This window comes from Sturnira hondurensis, unplaced genomic scaffold (genome assembly GCF_014824575.4).
Source record: "Sturnira hondurensis isolate 20B ecotype Veracruz unplaced genomic scaffold, ASM1482457v3 Scaffold0004136, whole genome shotgun sequence".
In the NCBI taxonomy this organism is placed as follows: Eukaryota; Metazoa; Chordata; class Mammalia; order Chiroptera; family Phyllostomidae; genus Sturnira; species Sturnira hondurensis.
In genome coordinates this window covers 13,569,062-13,589,115 of record NW_028076767.1, presented here as the reverse complement: position 1 = coordinate 13,589,115, position 20,054 = coordinate 13,569,062, and the positions used below count along the sequence as shown (strand labels likewise).

Genomic DNA, 20,054 nt, shown 5'->3' with positions numbered 1-20,054 from the left:
TGTTTACTTTATTTGTTTATATTGGTGAAAAGTTGGAAAAACTTATAAATGTACAATTAACAGATGATTACTGTTAATATTTAATAGCTAAAAAATATTTAATGTCACGGAATGCATTTTATGGTTAGTTGATTGTTTCAGTGAATGTATTAAGCTTAGAAGGAAGTTATAAGACACTAACAATTTTTTAATAAGTTAAAATACATATGAGTAGAAATATTGTCAAGAAATATACTATACTGTTAACAGTGGTTATCAGTTAGAGACATAATTACAGATAATTTTTCCTTTTTATTTATCTATATTATCTAAATTTTCTTATCAGATACACATTGCCTTTGTAATAAGAAAGTCCTGCCCTGGCCCATGTTTCTCTCTCTCTGCCCCCGCCTTCCTCTCTCTCTAAAATCAATACACATATTGATTTTAGGTGAAGATTTAAAAAAAGGCATTTCCCAATAGAGAAAGTCCTTTTAAAAATCATTAGGGGTGACATTAAACTACATTAGCAAAAAGACATGCCCTACAGGAACTCAGAGATAAACCAACTATAATGGCTCTTGATTCGTGGGGTTTGAGGCTTAATTTATGAAAGTTGGCTACCTCTGAAAGGAGCCCTGAAACAAAAGTGGTTCACATCTTGTTAAAAGACCTACAGAGCAGTTTACCAACAAGGACACATTCAATTGACTTGCAGGGTTGGCAATTAGAACCTACAAATAGAGCTGAAAGGGGTTATAGACATGAGAAATGAATGGTCCCCCAAATAGTTTCTGTCTTGCAACATGTGGAGACCACTTTTTAAAAGTAAGAACCAGAGGTTCTTCCATTCACTGATAAGTTCATTTGTTCACTGATAACTGAACGGTGAGAAAATGGGTTTAATTTACAGCAGAGTAACACCAAAAGGCCTTTCCTGGTGACTGTGCTGGTAAGACTTTGGAAAGGCTACGGACTCTGTGCATGCAATACCCTTCCCTAGAGATTTTAAATAACAGGAAACAGATCGAGGTGGTTCAGTTGTGGTTTTAAAAACCAAAGGACGAGACATTGTGGGGCACCCTTCTTTGCCCTTTGACTTCTCGCTGGTAGATGAGAATGTAGGAGGAGAGAACGAGGGTGTGAGATACCAATAATAGAAGTTAAAAATGATCATTACAGCACGTAAAAATGACAAACAAAAGTTAGATCTGAGGTTTTAAATTTCATTGTGCTTAAAAGATGAAGTGAAAACTGGAAACAAAGTGCCCATTTCTAGAGAACTGTTAAATGATGACGTATCCATCAGATGTGAAAAATCTACATGAAAACACTGCAAAACATTGCAGAGACAAATTAAAGACCTAAATAAATGACTGTTTCTTGTGGTTGCCAGCAGCTGGGGAAGGAGGGAAAAGTGGGGAGATGTCAAGGGTACAAAGTTGCAGCTTTGTAAAATGAATAAGTCTATAGATAAAATGTACAGCGTGATAACTATAGTTAATAATGCTGCACTGAATACTGGAGATCTGCTGAGAGTAGATTTCAAGTGTCTTATCACATACAGAAAAGGATAACTAAGGAGGGGATGATATGTTAATGAGAGAGGCTGTAGTAATTACCTCATTATGCACGTGTATGGCAAATCATTCTGTACACCTTAACTATATACAATTTAAACACATATAATATATAACATACAGTACCCAGATTATGTTTTTGTATCTTATTAGGTAATCTCTGCTTTAGAGAGTGAAAGAGAGAAATTGTAAGGTGAGTATAACATTGCTATTAGACCAGACAAGGACTATGAAAGAAGAGGAGAGAAAATCACTGGGCAGTGTGTAAAAATCAAAGTTTATCTCAGGAGCATAACAATTATTCAATATAAGAAAACGTGTGTCATACACCTTAAGTATGAACTAAAGGAGATAAGTATGAAATTACCTTAACACAGGCAAAATATCATTTGATAAAATGTGATATTCATCAAGATTTCTAAAAATCTCTGTAAACCAGAGTTATAAGGGAGTTTCCTGAACACCATAGACCTATAGCAAGTATGATCTGAGTACAACGTTTCACCTACTATGACTGCTCCACTTCAAATTACAATAAAGTTCCTAACTGGTAAGAGAAAAAAGAAATAAGAAGCCTAAAAGTTGGAAATGAAAAACCAAACTTCTCCTTATTTGTGGATGACATGATTGTCTAGAGAAAAATAAAAGAAAATCTTCACCAAATTGGAATCTATAAGAGTGTTCAGGAAGATGTGTATTCCAATATCAGTATTTTGATGGACTACCAATACTTATACCAAAAATATAATAGAAAAAAGATGTCATTTAAAATGTCAATAATGGGTAACAAAACATCTAGGAAGGAATCGAATAAAATGTATGCTATACTTTTATGGGGGAGGCTTAAAAATAGCACTGAAAAACCTAGAAGAAGACCTGAATAAATGTAGTGACATAACCTACTCACCCATAGAAAATTCAACATCATAAAGATATCAAGTCTTCTCAAATTAAATGGTAAATTGAATTCTAATAAAAATTCCAACAAATTTTTATGAACATATAACATTGATCCTAAAATTTACATGGCAGAAAAAAAGGACAGAAACCACCCAGATAATTTTGAGGAACAAAATAGGGAGTTTGGCCCTATCAAATATCATGACATCATATAGCTACGGCAGTTTAAGAGTGTGATGTAGGTGCAAATAAACAGGCAAGTAGATCAATGAAACTGACTAGCAAGACCTAAAACCAGACCTGTGCATATAGGCAACACTGACACATTAAAAATTAGTGAGATTATCTGGATTATTCAGTATATGGTGCTGAATACATTGGCTATTCATACAGATAACTTAAAAATGATATTTCTAATCTACACAAAAATACCTTAATAAGCTATAAACATGAAGAGCTGCTCAAATTGAATAGTAATCAGAGAAATTCAACAGTGACATATCCATTTTAACCATAACTCGGGAAAAATTAAGTCAGAAAATGACAAGTACTAATGAAGAGCCACTAGAACTAGAACACTTACACAGCTGCTGGCAAGAAAAGAAATGGATTAAACTGCTTTGGAAAGTCATGTGGTCATAGCCACTAAAGTAACCAATGCTATGCCAGGGTGACCTAGAGCAGTTATTTAAAAAGTTCAGGTTATGAACCATTAACTGATAGTCAGATCAGCTTAGTGGGCAGTAGACAAAAGAAAAGGGGGATGAGAGGGAGAGGAACGAAGAAGGGAAAAATGAAAATATATGACAGGTAGGAAAGCATAATCAAAGCTATTAATTTTTTTAAATGGAAGTTTCATGTTCACGGATTTGAAGACTCAATTTCCCCCCAAACGATCTGTCTATTCAATGCAATGCCAATGAAAATCCCAGCAGGTTTATTTGTGTGAATTCACAAGCTAGTATTTACATTTACATGAAAATTCAAAAGATCAAAAAAAATGAAGACAATTCTGGAAAACAAAGTTTGTGGGCGTTTACTACCATAGTATCCCAGGACTTACTGCAAATGCACAGTAAAGGCCTGAATGTAGAACTGGTGTGAGGAGAGTCAAATAGGCTGATGTACTAGAGACTCACATAAACTCAAGTTAAAACGTCACTGCATTGGAATGAAAAAGAGATACTCATTTAAACAGATGGCCCTGAGTCAGCTGGATGTCCATATGGAAAAAGTCTCCCCTGACCCTCACCTCACACCAGACACAAAAGTCAGTTCCACATGAATCATATTCCTAAGTGTGAAATGTTAGAAACCCAGAAGAATGGGCTGTCTGATCTTAGACAGGCAAAGATTTCTTCAACAGATCACAAAGAGCAGTAACAGTTTTTTAAATGATTGAAAAATTGGGCCTTATTAAAATTAAGAACTTTGTTTATCAAAAGACAGTATTTAGAAGAGACTGAAAAGACAAGCCACAGTGTGGGAGAAGATATTTTAATAATGTGTCTGACAAAAGCCACATTCATAACATGGAAAGAACTACAAACCAATAAAACAAAGACAGAACAATTTTAAAATAGGCAAAACAACAGTCATTTTAAAAGAGGATATGAAAATGGCCATCGAGCATAAATTCTTAACACCGTTAATGATTAGGAGAATGCAGTGAAGATTGCAGTGAGATACCACTACCCACATACCAGACTAAAAAAAGATTGACAACAGCATGGGTTGGCGAGGAAACGGGGCCACTTAACTCTCACATTTCCGTGGCAGTGAACATTAGTACAACCACCATGGAAAGCGGTGGGCAGCACCTCCTGAATCCAGTATATATTACATACATAATATCTATTATCCAATTATACTGAAGAAAATATACTCAGAACAAATGAGTACATATATCTACTAAAAGATGAAAAGAAGAAAAACAGCTATATTCCTGATGAGCAAAACTGGAATTAGTGTTTCCATCCGCAGAAGGATGAACAAATAAATTATGGTACATTCATACAGTGAAATACTAAGTTTTAATTTAAACAATCAAAACTATAGCAACAAACGACAAAATAAATAACTTATCATGTACAGATAAAAAAAAGTCTAACCCTAACATGCAATTCTGTAAAAGTTCATTTGTGGGAACTTCAAAAGAGCCAAAACAGCCAAAACAAAGCTACTGACTTACAATAGCTGTCTTCGCAAGTGGTGTTGGCTGGGAGAAGTATGGGAGCGTTTTGGGGGGATGCAATAAACATTCTACATCTTGATCTGGTGGTAGTTACAGGGATTACATAAAAGTAATTTATTGGAGTGTACAATTAAGATTGTGTACTATAGGTATAGTATGCATATAAGGGCTTTTTGAAATGTTTGGAGCACTTTGCTCTAACTGCATTGTAGTAAAATATCTGACACAATATTAGACCCCCGTCTATATCTCTTTTAGTTTAACTGTATTTGCATAGGGTTAGCAGACACCCTGTGAATGCTTCAGTGAATCTCTAACAATCACTTTGTCCTGCTGCTATGTTTCACTGTGTGAGGAACTTCAACATCGTTTGTATTCCTGCAGTTCAAAGAGTCAGAGCCCTTGACTTAGCTTCTGAGAAGCTGGTACTGGTTCAGAAACACCACTCCCTCTTCCCAGGTGGAGACTAGTTCTAGGACATGTGTGTCTGGTTCCCTTTCACTTCAGTCCTTGCTGCCCCCCGAAGTTAGCGCATTTTTTCTCCAGGATTCCTGGTTAGTGTCTCCTTCCTTCCTCCGAACAGTTTTCTCAGTTCTTCCTGCTTCGGGTCCCAACCAGCCCGACCTTCTCTCATTTGTGACATGCATTCTAAAGACATTTCTTCCCAAAGCCAGTTCCCTTCATCCTTAGAAACTGCTGATTTTTGCAAGAAAATTGTATAATCTAAATTGTACTTCTGTATGCTAAACTGCATTTGCAATAATGACTTGACATTTGCTCAGTTTTGTGAGGGGTACTAATTGCAATAAGGCAGTCTCCGCATTTCAATGTCAGCTCCACTCTTCACTCATTAAACAAGACACTGAACCTCCAGTACATGCTGGGGATGCAAAGATGAACGTGCCCAAGGAGCTCACAGCCTTGTGGAGGAGACAGGCCAGTGTATTAGTTCTAGTAACTTTCCATTAACTTTCTTCTACACTCTATTTAGAATTTATCAAACTCATCTTGTTATCTCCCTTTCCTCCACAGACCGAATCTTCATTAAGCATTACTATCCATGCAGTAATCCAAACTAAAACCGTCATCTCTCATTTCTTGCTCTCTCATACATTTCATTATCTACTCATTCATTGACATGTCAATTCTTTTACAAAATTATTTCTCAACCCAGCCCTTTTTTTCATTTCTATTGCCATCGCCTCGTTCAGTATCCTATTTTCTTTCCGTTAAACTGTTGCAGTAACGTTCAAACAGGCCTCTATGCCTCCATTCTCACCTCCACCACACTATCCTCCACGTTGCTGCCATGAAGTCTCTCTCTCTGTCTCTCTCTATCGCTATTTCATTCTCTGAAAAGGCATTTCATTGTCCAAAGAAAGAAATATAAGAATCTAAAGGAGGAGATGTGAATTGAAGAATGCTGAGCTACAGAGAACCAATGAAATATTCATTTTATTCCGAAATAAATCCTGACACAGATGAGGTAGGCTATGAAAAACTGGTAAGTATGAAAAGCAGCTGGCTTTTTTTAAAAGTTGGATGTGGTACTTTGTTTATTTTGTTATTCCTGTATTTGTCTACTGAGATGAAGATCACAGATTAAATGATAGAAAGTGGGCAAGTTCTTGAGTCCATAGAGACACAGAGCATCTTGTCATGTTTCAGGCACCAGCATAGTTCTTGTACCACTTCGGTGTCTCATGTGCACCTAGCAGCCCACTCAGCAGCTGGGAGAGAGGACACTGTTTTTTCTTTTATTAAAAAAAAAGATGATTCTAGTAACAGAGTGCTGGAAGTCTACTAGACTCTGCCATATGCTTCAATGAGAATCAGAATTCAGGGAATGGACGAATGGTCGTAGGCTTAAGTAATAAACTGTTAGAGAAGACTTAACATGGAGGGAGGCAGGGTCGAATACAATAAAGGCTTAGAGGAATATGCACAAAATGGTTTGTGAATGCAGTTTCAGGTGGGTGAGGTCCTGAGCTGATCATGCTGGACTTTCAGTTTTGTGTCACATACTGTAGACAAGGAACTGCACCGTTCCCCACCCACCTTGTGCTGACTATCCCAAATTGTGCAGCAAACAAAATTGTGACAACTAATTCCCATTTCATCTTAAATGACACAGTATGCAGGTCTCTGAGCCTATGCAATATGAGCATTGTGATATTGGCATCAGGTAATTATCTCAGAGGAAAAGAGGTTCTGGGGGTATGGGGGGACTTTTGGAGATAACTGGAGTGAATGACAAACTGGCTGCCACCCGTACCCAGCAAAATGACCTGACAGATTGAACCCTCCATTCAGCTCTTTCAGAGTTAACCCAAAGCTGGGACACTGGGTCCCAGGTTGAGGTCCCCTCTTCGCTCTTCACTGTGTGAGGTGCACAGAGGGGAGAAAGGAGAGTGAACTCCAAAAGTAGCATGGGTTAGAGGAAAAGGGCAGATTCAGAGTGGCTCCGGGGTTAAAGCAACTCCCCCTTCCACTGGTGTTGCAAAAATGTGTTTTGAATTCTCCAAATTATGTTAACAATCTTACTTCACCCAATAATCAGAACCGACAATAGGATTTTTACAGACTAGGCAAAAAGGAACCCACCCCTTGTTCACCTTGAGAATCTTTCAGCTTCAACATGTATTTTTGTTCAGGCAAACCCAAAAGACCCACTGAGAAACAGACCACCATGGTGCAGAGGACAGAAAGTACGAGGTGTGGGCTAGTCACCCTTGCACACACCCCCTCATTCACCGATTTTAAAACTCTCACTAATAGAGTCACTGCCCTGGTCGGTTAACACCAAAACCCTAAAAACATCCTTCTAAGTAATGGAGATTTTTTTCTCTGTTATCAGCCAACGGTTCTGATGCTTGTTTCTCCTTACCTCCCCAACACTATTTTTTAAATAAAAGCCATAGAACTTTCTGTAAATTAAAAAAAAAAAACCTAGGAGATGTGAATTCTTTAGACTGTAAGCTTCATGACTTCTCCAATTTTATTCCTAGTGTTTAAAATTTGATAACACAGTAAGAACTCATTAAATATTTGTTCACTGACTAAGAAGATTTACTATACTTATTTACAAGACATAATACAAAGTGACACAGAAAGTATGATAATAGAGACGGATTCACTTGCTAGTTAGTAAATGGTAACCAAAAAAAGCCATAAAATAAAATTTCAAGAGGAAAAAAATAGTAAGTGGATTAAAGAAGGATGTTTTATGTTGATCTTTTAAAAGCTTAAGTCACCAGTATTATCTCGTACCTATGCTCCTCACAACATAGCAACAAATACATAACGCAAAAATTTCTAGAAGTTTAGCAGAGGTGATAAATCTACAGTAATAGAAAAAGACTCCAATGTGCTGCTCTCAAAAAATCAATGAAACTTCCTAACACATCTCCCTGATTCCTTCTTGGCTAACAAACATTCATTTGTCAGTCAAAGTGAGCTTTTTAAAACAAGTCAGTTCACACCCTGGCTCATATTTCTCAATGGCTTCCCATCTCACTCAGATTCCTCAGCAAGGCTCACAAGCTTCTTTACAAGACAGGTCGAGCTCACTCACCTCTTTAATCTCCTCACCTTTTTATTTCCAGTTTTAAGTGCACCCTTGTAAAAACCACAATTTGTCTTATACCTGCTGATTTGTCCATGTAATACATATTATTTGAATTTTTCTATCTTATTTTGTGCTTTCAATTTTTTTAGGCTGTCTTGATTTGTTTTTATTTTTAGTTTCTAACTTTTTCCCTTTTATTGAATTTACTGGGATGACACTTTAACAAAACTGTACAGGTTTCAGATGCACAGTTCTACCACACATCGTATGTACACTGTTTGTATGCTCACCACCCCCAGTCAAGTCTCTGCCCATCACCATTTATCCCCCCATACCTTCCTCCACCTCCCTCCACCCCACCTCCCTCACCCTGGCAATGCCCATACTGTTGCCCATGTTCATGGGTTTTTTCTCTTTTATTTTTCCCTTTTTGCTCAATCTCATCATACCCCTTTCCTCCCCCAGTGCTTTTAATTTTTTATGCACTCAATTGTCACTTGATGTATTGGTTCTTCTGAAAGTTCACCATGCATGTTTAAGACGTGTTTAATTTCCTGTAGTAGTTCCTTCCATGAGGGTGTCTTTACGGGGAGCCTTTACCCTTGTCTAACTGTTTAGCCTGCACAGAGTTATAAGTTGATGGGTGTTGTGTTCCAGTTCTGTGAAGAAATCATTCTAGTTTTCTCTAGCTTTTATTGTTTTAAATTTGGCTTTCAGTTTATCTCTCATTTTTGTGTAGGAAATATACTTGTTCTCTTGTGCTTCTTTTAGGATATTTTCTTTCTCTTTGTAGTTCCTTTTTACTTATCATGCTTGGGACCTGTATTTCTAGAATCTAAGAATGTATGATAGTCCCCATGTCAGCTCCTATGTACAGTTCTGTTTTATAATTGAAAAAATTTTTGACTGTAAAAATTCCTCCTAATTTGTGTTGAGCTTATTTCTATATTTAAACATCTATTATATTTTCTGTAAAATTTCTCAGTATTTTTATTTTTTAAGATTGTATTTATTTATTTTTAGAAGAGAATAAGGGAGAGAAACATTGATGTGAGTAAAACATTGATCAGGTGCTTCTTATAGGCACCCTAACTGGAAGACCAAACTCACAACCCAGGCATGTACCCTGACCGGGGATTGAACCAGCGACCTTTCTTTCACTTTGGGGGACAACACCCAACCAACTGAGCCACACTGGTCAGGGCTAAATTTCTCTGTATTTTTAGTAGAATTATTTTTAAGTTTATCTAGCTAGAAATAGAAGTCAAAACTTAAATTGTGGACTATTTAGACATGAACAGTGAGAACACTACATATTAAAGTATACAAAGCACCTCTGAAAAATTTATAGTTGCAGTCATTTGTAAGAAAAAAAAGCTGAAAGTAAATGAAGTAAGCACTTGACTAAAGAAATGAGGACAACCTAAAGAATTAAACTGAAGAAATAAGATGGATGCACCCCCTGATAGGTGCATGACACAGGACCACAGAGCCTGTGGGTCAAGGGTGTAGAACCAGAATGCTAACTGTATTGGGAGGCTGCAAACCAACGTAACCATTTTGGGAAACAGTTTTGGCATCATCTGGCACAAGTAAAGATGCACAGACTCCGTGATTCAGCAATTCCAGTCCTAGGAATAGATCCTAGAGAATTTCGTGCACACGTGCACCAGGGAGCACACACAAGACTATTCAGACCAACAGTGTTTGAAACACCAAAGAAATACTGGACACAATTCAAGTGCCCATCAACCGTAACATGGATAAACTGCGATATATTCACACAACGCAATACTCTGTAGCAACGAAAATGAGTAAACGACTGCTACACACATCTCCATGGGTGAACTTCAGGAACTATGTTGAATGAAGAAAGTTGTGAAGAATAAACATAGTGTGTTTTCATTTATGTTTGCATTAACTTGCAAACCTATATTTCCTAGGGATCCCAATATATGTGGTAAAACTGTAACAAAAAGGGAGAGACTGATAAAAACAAACTTTAGATTAATGGTGACTCTGGGTGGAGAGAATGTGAAATGGGGAAGCTTCAGAGATACGGGTAGCTACTGGGTATAATGGCAAGAGCAGCCTCCCCTCCAGCCTCCTAGCTGCATATGGTGTACGTATAGGTAATTTTATCTTGGCAGATTTGGGATTATTTCATATCGTTTTTGCATTTTTCTGTATTGCTTCAACTTTTGTTATGAATATGCACCCATTTTTTGAAAAGTCTTTTTATGGGAGGGAGAGAGACAGAGAGAAAAGTTGTTATAGACTGTGCATGTGTGTCTCCCCAAATGCTGATGTTAAAGGTAGTAGGAGGTAGAGCTTCTGGGCAGTGAAGGGGTTGTATGTATCTCTATTGTGGAGCCGTCCTTCTAACATGAGGTTACAGTGAAAAGATTGCCATCTATGAGCCGGGAAACTAACTCTGACATCAAATCTTGGATTTCCCAACATCCAGAACTGTGAGAAATAAGTGTTTGTTGTTTAAAATCCCTCCATAAATTGTATTTTTGTTATAGCAGCCCGAACAGAAGGAGAGACAGAGAAGAAGGTGAACAAGAAAAAAGAGGTTTGTGACAGGAAGTCCAAGAACAAAGATCTAGCAATCAAGGTCTTAGGCACTTACACAAGTGGGTTATAAACTCATGCCCACACAAAGATCTGCACATAAGTGTTAATGGCAGGTTTATTCATAATTGCCCAAAAGGCATAAACAAATTGTAATACTATAGTCCCCACTTATCTGTGAGCGGTATGTTCCAAGACCCCTGGTGGATGCCTGAAATCACAGAAAGGACTGAACCCTACATATACAACCGTCAGATGAAAATAAGTCAAGAATGCATTTATACGCCTAACCTACTGATCATCATAACTTAGTCTAGCCTACCTTAAACGTGCCCAGAACACTTATATTGGCCTACATTTGGCAAAGTCATGTAACACAGTGAACACACTGCAGAGCATTGATGGTTTACCCTCATGATTGCGTAGCTGACTGGGAGCTACGGCTCAGTGCTCCTGCCCAGTGTCACAAGACGGTCTTGTACTACATACTGCTTGCCCAGGAAAAGATCAAACTACAGAATTCGAAGTATGAGTTCTGGTGAATGCATATCTTCAGTCAAAAAATCACCATAACTCAGTGATATTTGTACTTAAGCTTTTTTTCTTTACATACATACCTATGATAATGTCTAATTAATAAGTTAGGCACAGGAAGAGATTAACAGCAATATCTAATAATAACATAGGACAATGATAACAATATACTGTAATAAGTGAAGGTGATTTCTCTTTCACACCCAAAATACCTTACAGTGCTATACTCAACTTTTCACTGGGAGGAAGTACTTTATGGCTTCTCTTTCCTATACTCAAACTGCCACATCACTACTCCTGTGGGTCGGGGCCATTGCTGAGTAAAACAACGTCTACAAGAACGCGTGCGCTGTGATACTGTGACAGTAGAGCCGGACCTGGTAACCAACGCGGCTGAAGGGTGGACAGCACACTCAGCATAGGGACACTGGACAAAGGGTGATTCACGTTCAGAGCAGGTGAGAGTTGGGTGTGTGAGGTTTCACTATCTACTCAGTGTAGCAGGCACACAGTTTAAAACTTACAGGTTGTTTATTTCTGGAATTTTTATGTAATATTTTCAGTTGACTTCTGCTAACTGAAACCATAGAAAGTGAAACTGAGGACTATTGTCATGTATCCCACTAAGTTCATCAATTGTAACAAATGTATTATACCAATGCAATGTGGTAATAATTGGGGAAACTGTGGAGAGGGGTGTGGAGAGAAATTATATGATAACTTTCTGTATTTTCTGCTCAATTTTTCTATAAAACTAAAACTGTTATAAAAAATAATATCTATTGGTATTTTTAAAATGTCCAAGAACGGGTCAAAGCATTCGTGAAATATCTGGAGCAGGTAATTTATTTTTAGAAAATCCTAACACAGCCCTAACCACATGCTTTAGGCCAGAGAGTATAAATATCTTGCCCTGTGAAAAGCAGAAAGTCACAGAGCCAGGATTCAACCTGCAGTCCTTGCTCCTGGCCTTGACCTCAAGCCACCTCCCCTCGCAGGGGCTGAGGCTACCTGGACTTCAATGCTCACAGCTTCCCATCTCAGAGCTTGCTTCTACTATTGGTTCAGTGGTTTTGTTTGTCTTTTATAAAAGCCACTCTCAATTCTTATGAGAAAAAGATGTTCTATAAAACAGTAAATTTAAATATTGAAATTGGAGACTTCAGTTGCTCTATAAAGAATTAAAATAAATGTACCTTATACCTGCTTAGTTTCCTTGGTACTGTGCTATTTGGGTTTTTTTGTTTGTTTGTTTGTTTTTGCTATAATAGTGAAAATAAATTGTATTTTCCATTCCAGAGAATGAAAATGCTTAGACCAGATAAACACGGTGTCAATAATCTTTTGATAGATTTTTTTCTCCTTTTTGGGGGTGAGGGACATGGTACGGTATTTTATTAAAGAGACTTGTCTTATCAGAAAGAAAACAAAACCCATGGGAATATGCTAGATTAAAAGAAAACATAAAATGCAGGTTTGTTTAGGTGTAAGACCATAGTTGATGATGTTCTTTATTACTATTTTCTACTGAGTTTTGAATTAAGATAAATACATAAATTTTATTTATATTTATCAATATAAATAAAATGAAATACGTAGAAGCACAAGAAACAAGTGTTTCTGTCCATTCAAAAGATCTTAACTAACCACATCATGTTTTGAGCTCCTAGTTTGTAGAAGAACCATCCAGAGTACAAGAGGGAAGAGGGAGGTCACAAAAGGAGGTCAGGCTTTTACCGTCAAAGGCCTGTGACCTGCTTAGACACAGCCAGCACAGATAAGGTGCTGCTTATCTTGCAACCAGTGCTCCCGGAAGGCTGAGAATAAGGCTGACATGCAACTGAAGGTTTCTTTGCTGCACAGGGACCTCCACAGTTCACCGAGGGATGCATGGGAACTGGAATGGAGGAAGAGGGATGGCAGAGCATTCCTGGACACTCGACGATTGTGGGACAAAGTCAGAGTCATTCAAGAGTGAGCTTTGGGAACAAGGAGTAGATCTATTTGTATATCTAACTTTCTGTGGCAGGTATGTTGAGCAGCTTGAAGTAGGTTCTTAGGAAGAGTCTACGCAGGCAAGGTGCCAAAGGCCAGTGACATACACAGAAGAGTTTGTCCTTGGGCTGAAAATGTGACTGGGAATTACTGTGGGTTCCCAGGCTTCCTTGTTATCTGATACCCACCCACAAAAGAGGGTGGGCTATCCACTTACCCCTGGTCTATACTAAGAAGGTCCTGCTATTTTCCCTAACAGCACAAATCATTTAGGGAAAGCCAATTTTTTCTTGCTGTAATAAAAGCCCCAATCTCCCTTATGATGTCAGAACATAAGTAACAATCATTCTCATTGACATAGAAAGATATGGGATTTCAGAAAGTTTAAGTGATTTGCCCAAGGACACATCTTGAGAGTCAGAATTTTCAAAGACCATGCATCATCACCCATTTCCCCCATCTTTGCCCCTCTAGCAAAGTATGCCTCTAGGCCAGAAGTCAGCAGAGTTCCCTTTGAAGGGCAAGATCAGTTTGACATATACACACACACACACACACACACACACATGTTTTTACTTTAGGCTTTGGGGGCCACACAGTCTCTGTTACAACTACTCAGCTCTGTGGCTGGAGCGTGGCAGCAGTGCCAGTCAGTATGTCACGAAAGGAGCATGGCTGCGTTCTGCCAAAGCACAGACAGTTCAACGTCACATCGTTCTCATGTCACAAATGTGTTTTATCGTATTTGTTTACTGATTTATTTTTATTTTTTCAATGACTTAAAAATGTGAAACCTATTCTCAGTCATGGGCCACACAAAAGCAGGCTGGGGCCACCTTTGTCTCGTAGGAAGCCGGTCAGGTTTATTGATTAGAGCATTAAGCTAATGAAGCCAAGGTTAAATGTCTCATCTCCATAGCAGATAGTTTGCTTCATGCTGTGAAAGATCCTGTTTTGTTGGCAACAAGCTATTTTTCTAGCCCGTGCTAAAGTATCTCGTAAATGTGTATGGAATTACAAGGGCAAAGTTGGCTCAGTGCAATTCGAGCCATAATAAGAAAAAACAATCTATATGTCCCTTTCACAAATGTCAGAGACTTCAAACACATTTCTTTTATAGTCTAGGCAAATTTTTCTAAAAATGTATTCAGTGTAGTTTGGGATACTAAGAAATGGCACATGCGATTTTCATGTCATCCAATACGCTGTATAGGCACTCAGTAAACATGACAGCCATCCCTGTTCAGAGTTTGTTGTGTTAGCACCTCTGGGTTTAGCTTAGTATTGGCCCCTTAATTATTTACATCCCTGACTCACTCCATTCATTCATTCATTCATCCTTTAACCAATGAATGTTACACATCTACTGTAAGTTCAGCCTTGTGATGGGTGCTGGGAATTCCAAACTGAGTATTAACGTCTCCACTTCAAGGAACTCACAGTTTGAGGGAGAAGACAAACACAGAAATAACACGAATGTAGAATACAGTAAATGCATGGATAACCTGTTCAGGTGCTTCAGGAGCACAGTGATGGTTTCGCTTGCGTGAACCTTTGGAATAGGGGGCTAGAGATTTGCACCAAATCTAGAAATCACATGCAACCATGATGCCTCCGTGTATGCACAAAAACAACACTAACTTGAAATTGTTACATAAGAGACAAAGGCAAGGGAGGACTTGGGGATAGCCGTATCTTTCAAATCCCTGTGCCAGCATCATCAAATTTGGTCATAACTATCAAATAGTCACACGTAAATCACACATGCCCTCCCCACTGACAGCGCATTTTAGATTCAAATTTCACAAAGAACAAACATTGAGTCCTGAAATAAAATTGAACACAATTTAAAATGGTAAGAGAATTTAGATTTCATCCTATGAAATCTGGTTTGAAAATAATATAGAAGTACATATTTGACTTTTTAAAATCCATTTAGGACTTAAAAACCCAAATACTTGGGAAAAGGAGAATGCATTCTCACCTGAAGGACTTTCCTAATTCTTTTCAGATTGTGGATCAAGAGCAAGTTTTTCTCTTTGGAGACTCGACCTAACTGGTCATCCAGTTGTCCTAACAAGTTCTGAAGGAGAATTGTTGCCATGGTTTCATGGTTAGAAGCCGCCTCCCTAAAAAACAAGTGTTATTATACAGCAGGAAACAACGAAGTAAAATGTCTACCTTTCTACCACACTAATTTTAAAGTGATAAATTTATTCCACAGTGATAAGCACTTAAAGATTTTTAAAAATTAAATTGTATACACGAAAAGACACTCAACATCACTAATCATTAGGGAAACGCAAATCAAAACACAAGGCATCACTACCTCACATATAATAGGATGCAGTTATGGAAAACACAAAATAAGCATTGGTGAACATAGGCAGAAAATGGGTCCCTTTTGCCTGGCTGGGGGAAATGTAAAATGGTGTGGCCACTATGGAAAACAGGATGAAGAATCCTCAAAAGATTAACATAGGATCACACACAGCAATTCTTCTGGGTGGATACCCAAAGGAACCGAAAGCAGTGACTTGAACAGATACTTGCAGACCAATGTTTGTAGCAGCTTAATTCACAATAGCCCAAATGTGGGGATAACTCCAATGTCTATTGGTAGATGGATAAACAACATGTGATACAGAAAATTATTCAACCTTAAAAAGGAAGGACATTTGGATACATGGTACATGAATAAATCATTTTAAAAATGCTAAAGGAAATCAGTTGGTCACAAAAGGACATATGTCGTGTGCTTCCATGAGGTACCTAAAGTAGTCACATTTACTTACAGACATTAAACAGAATGGTGGTTGCCAGGGACTGGGGTGGAGAGAACAAGGATTTACTGTGTAATGAGTACAAAGTTTCAGTTTGAAAGGACGGAGAAGTTCTGGAGATGGATGGTGGTGATGAAGGCACACAACGTGAATATACTTGCTGCCATTAAACTGTATGTCAGAAATAGTTAAAATGATGCATTTTATACTATGTATATGTTACCATAATAAAAAAATCAGACAACAGTGTAAAGCAAAAATAAAAAATTAAGTGGCACAGGTAAGTAGAGCTCTAAAGAATGTTTGTAAAATATGCTGAGAAAAAATATTTATTTATATTGATTCTGTGATAGAGAATTGATGTTAACAATAGATTTACCTCATGGCTTTTTAATGTTTAGAAAATTATTGGAGTTTCACTCAGAAAAACAAAACATTAGCACCATTAAGTTTTCATCTATAGTGGATGAAACCAGAAAGAACAATGATTTTTCTCCTTTGAAAAAGTATTCCAAACCTTTAAAAAGTTTGTTTATCTGAAGATAATGCACCTGAGTGAAAAGTGAACCATAGAAATAAATCCACATGGATGGAATATAAAACATTTGTGAATCAACCTCTAGGAGAAATACAATAATGTTTGATCTCACCAGTCCTGATTTTCAATCCACTGGGCCAGCAGATGTCGGATTTCCATAGGAAAGTTGTCATCATAGAATTGATCTACTTGCTCCAAAAATTTGATTTCTAACTGTTGGACTTGATTCCACTGAGACATGCTATAAAAAAAGGGGGGGCAGAATTAGAGTTTAAAAATAATGCTAATGACTGTAGCACATATAATTCTATTCTTAGATTTCAGTAAAGACGATGTTGTCTGTTAGTTAAGTAACTGAAGAAAAATTATTTATCTTTTAGAGTCAGTCAAGTAAAAGAGAAGATGCTTTCAATTCAAAGATAAAGCAATTATAAACTTTTCTGTAAATCATCCCCAGCAAAGGAAACAGGATTCTCCCTCTGGCCCCAAACCACCTCCTCTTCGCTCTAACAGGAACCTCTGTCCGGCCTTCTCCAGGAAGCTTCCACCCCCCTCAACACCCCGCTCCCCGCCCCACCCCCCCGCCCCACCCCCATCTGCCTACACCAACCTGTCTTCTCCACAAGCTCCCTCCCTATCCCTTGCTCCCTCTATGTTAGTAGACTTTAAGCAACTTAAAGGCAAATAGCATGTTCAACTATGCCTTCTAAGACCCTCTGAAGGCTTTTTATGTGAAGAATGCCCAATAAAAGCTTCTTTTATATGAAATTGCCCAATCCTTTTGTCTTCATTTCAGATTTGCCTGACTTCTAGATTCAGCCTTATGTTTCTAGACTCCTAGTCTAATTTCATCCTGGCTTTATGAAGAGTTGCACGTGCATATTTTTGTAGTTCTTTCAGTTCAAAACATCCATGAACCAGTGTATATTTTCATTTATCTCAGTGCTGATCCTCTGTGGCTGGGTAAAGCTTTTAACATTTACTTTTAATTAGTCTCTGGTCTGGTGTACTCTGACACTGGTTAAACCTTCAAGTTACTTGAAGAAGAAACCACACTTGATACATATTTGACAACCTGTCATAAAACAAAAGGTATGTGTTTCCCCCACATAACCCCACTCTGGCCAATGTAGAAGCTTTAGACGTATTTCCTAACCCAGGGAAATTAATATGATGTCTCCTTGAAGTTACAGTATTTTACTGTTTCAAAAGCCAAATTTGTATTGTTTTGTTAGCAATTCTAGATTAAGGGGAAGAGTTTTATAATCCCCATAGTATTTCAATCTATCTTGTAGGTGAGTTAAAGTTTACTTTTGCTTGAAGAACATTTATAGTTACTTTAATGTATTTCATATATATTTTTTCAGGTTTCAAATGAAGCCATTTGTGGCACCTTTTCCTGATTTAAATGTATAGAAGAGAATTATTGCCAATGTTTTGCTTTAAAAAAAAGCAACTGGGAAAAAACAATATTTCACTTGCATATAACTTTATATTTATGAAGACTTTCACACATGACAAGTCTAGGCATACTGTAAGTGCCCAGCTACAGTGCTTGTTAAATGAATGAGTGGCCCTCCTAATTGTTGTGAATAGGGCAGGTCTTACCCCAACTTTAAAAATGAAAAACATCTGAGGGTGAGAAATGACAGCTGCCCTAGATGCACAGCTTTATGAATTGACCCGAGGTCTCCTGACACCAGACACATCTCTCCTTCCAGACGCTGGGTGTGGATGTGCCCCGCACAGAGCTGGAACGTTTGCTCTCATGCTACTATCGACATTGTCCTGCTACATCCCATCAATTCAGTCTAGTTAGTGACAAGAGAGAACATGAGCTGAACACAGCATTACAGCTGTAATTGGTACCATTGTTAAATCTGCTATGATTTGGGTGGAAATCTGTTTTCTAACAAAGAATTAACTGAACTGAATGTATCCTAAAGTTAGAACCTCAGAGATCACTCTTAGAACCTCAGTCCACATTCCAGAGGGCTAAACTCAGCACTGGAAAAGGAGAGGATTAGGCACATATTCACAGGGCAGCCTTCTCTGCTGCTGCCTCCAGGAACACCTTCAGACATTCTTCAGTACCTTGCTACACTTTCACTCTCCAAAGAGTTGGTTCCTCTATCCCACCAAAACTAGGGAACATTTCTTCTGAAAACCAAGTGTCTGTTTATTGTCTTTGAATGCTTGACCCTTGAAAATCTATATAAAGGGGCATTTTGTTCCATTATCAGGGGGCTAATTGTGCCTTGTTGGCTCTGTGACCCAGAGCTTGCAAAGCAGATGATCTGTCCAAAAAAATATCACTTGCTCTCATCAAAGCCACAATCACTGATGATCTCAGCTGTGGGCTTTTTTTTTCTGAAACCCAGATATGCAATCTAATGCCAGACATTATAGCTCACAGAGGCTGGCTAAGAGTGAAGAGGGTCTCACTCTCAGCACCTGGCAAGGACACACCTCTGAATCAACCACGACTGTCCCACCCACTGTTCACATTCCACCGAGACTGGCCCGAGTCTCTGCCCGAGAGGCCTCCGCAGCGGCACATCTTTAAATCATGGAGTCGGACACCTCTTTTTAAAATCACTCATCCTCAAACACGTTAAAATGAAGTAACTGTCAAAACACCAAATAAAGAGCAAAGCCTCAGCAGCACCTAGAGTGAGCATTTCCTGGCCTGTGCTTCTCGAATGAAGAAACACGAAGTTGTGGTCTCTGCTCACTTACCTGGCTCCCTCAGCCCAGGTCCCAGCTGTGCTCAAGTCCAGAGCCAGAATCACCCTTCACTGTCACTGGGGCAAAGACGCTGACACCATCCTCGGTAGGGGATTTGCATTTCTCCTCCCACTTGAGGCTTTCCTGTGCGTCAGTGTTAGCGTCTATGGGACTTTACTTGGGTAGGTTCCCACCCACTCTCTGTTCTAGAAATGCTAAAAAGTAGAAAGAGTCGTGGTGAAGCCCACGGGGCACCCCTCTCCTTTCCTCCCCATCAGTCACCTGCCACTGCAGGTGTCTGGTGAGGAGGTGGGAGGGTGTGCGGGGGCTACACACTCTCATTTTCTTCAGTGGTTTTCTCAGCCAACCTAAGACCCCATGCAGGATTACTTACCTGGAGCTAAATTCCTGGCATCCTGGCTTCTTCCTTTCAGGCTCCGCTCACCCTGGAGCCAGCCCCTGGGATGGAAGGGGATGGGTAGCCAGGATCAAAATGCCAAACTCATTCATCAACTCCACCTTCTTCCAGTTCAGCAGGGCCTGCTCCCTGGGAAGAGGACGGCCTCACCCAAAGTCGTGGGCCAGCTCCTGTGCAGGCTGCTGAGACCTCCCCTTCTGGCCCCACATCCTCCTTCCCACCCCAGTAGCCTCGTACCTGGTTGCTGTGGTATATGCCCTT

At 38.8% G+C, this 20,054-nt stretch overlaps 1 protein-coding gene across 1 annotated transcript in view; it reads right to left on the bottom strand.

Annotated features, from left to right (window-relative positions):
- Nucleotides 1-19,469, bottom strand: part of STAT4 (signal transducer and activator of transcription 4) — a 99,239-nt gene extending 79,770 nt beyond the window's left edge. The window contains exons 1-3 of the mRNA XM_037043741.1: nucleotides 19,388-19,469; nucleotides 16,761-16,889; nucleotides 15,312-15,456 (exon numbers count right to left, since the gene is read on the bottom strand). Coding sequence (XP_036899636.1) covers nucleotides 15,312-15,456; nucleotides 16,761-16,888 — 273 coding nt within the window. The 5' untranslated portion in view covers nucleotide 16,889; nucleotides 19,388-19,469. The remainder of the gene's footprint in view (nucleotides 1-15,311; nucleotides 15,457-16,760; nucleotides 16,890-19,387) is intronic.
- Nucleotides 19,470-20,054: the final 585 nt, after the last annotated feature.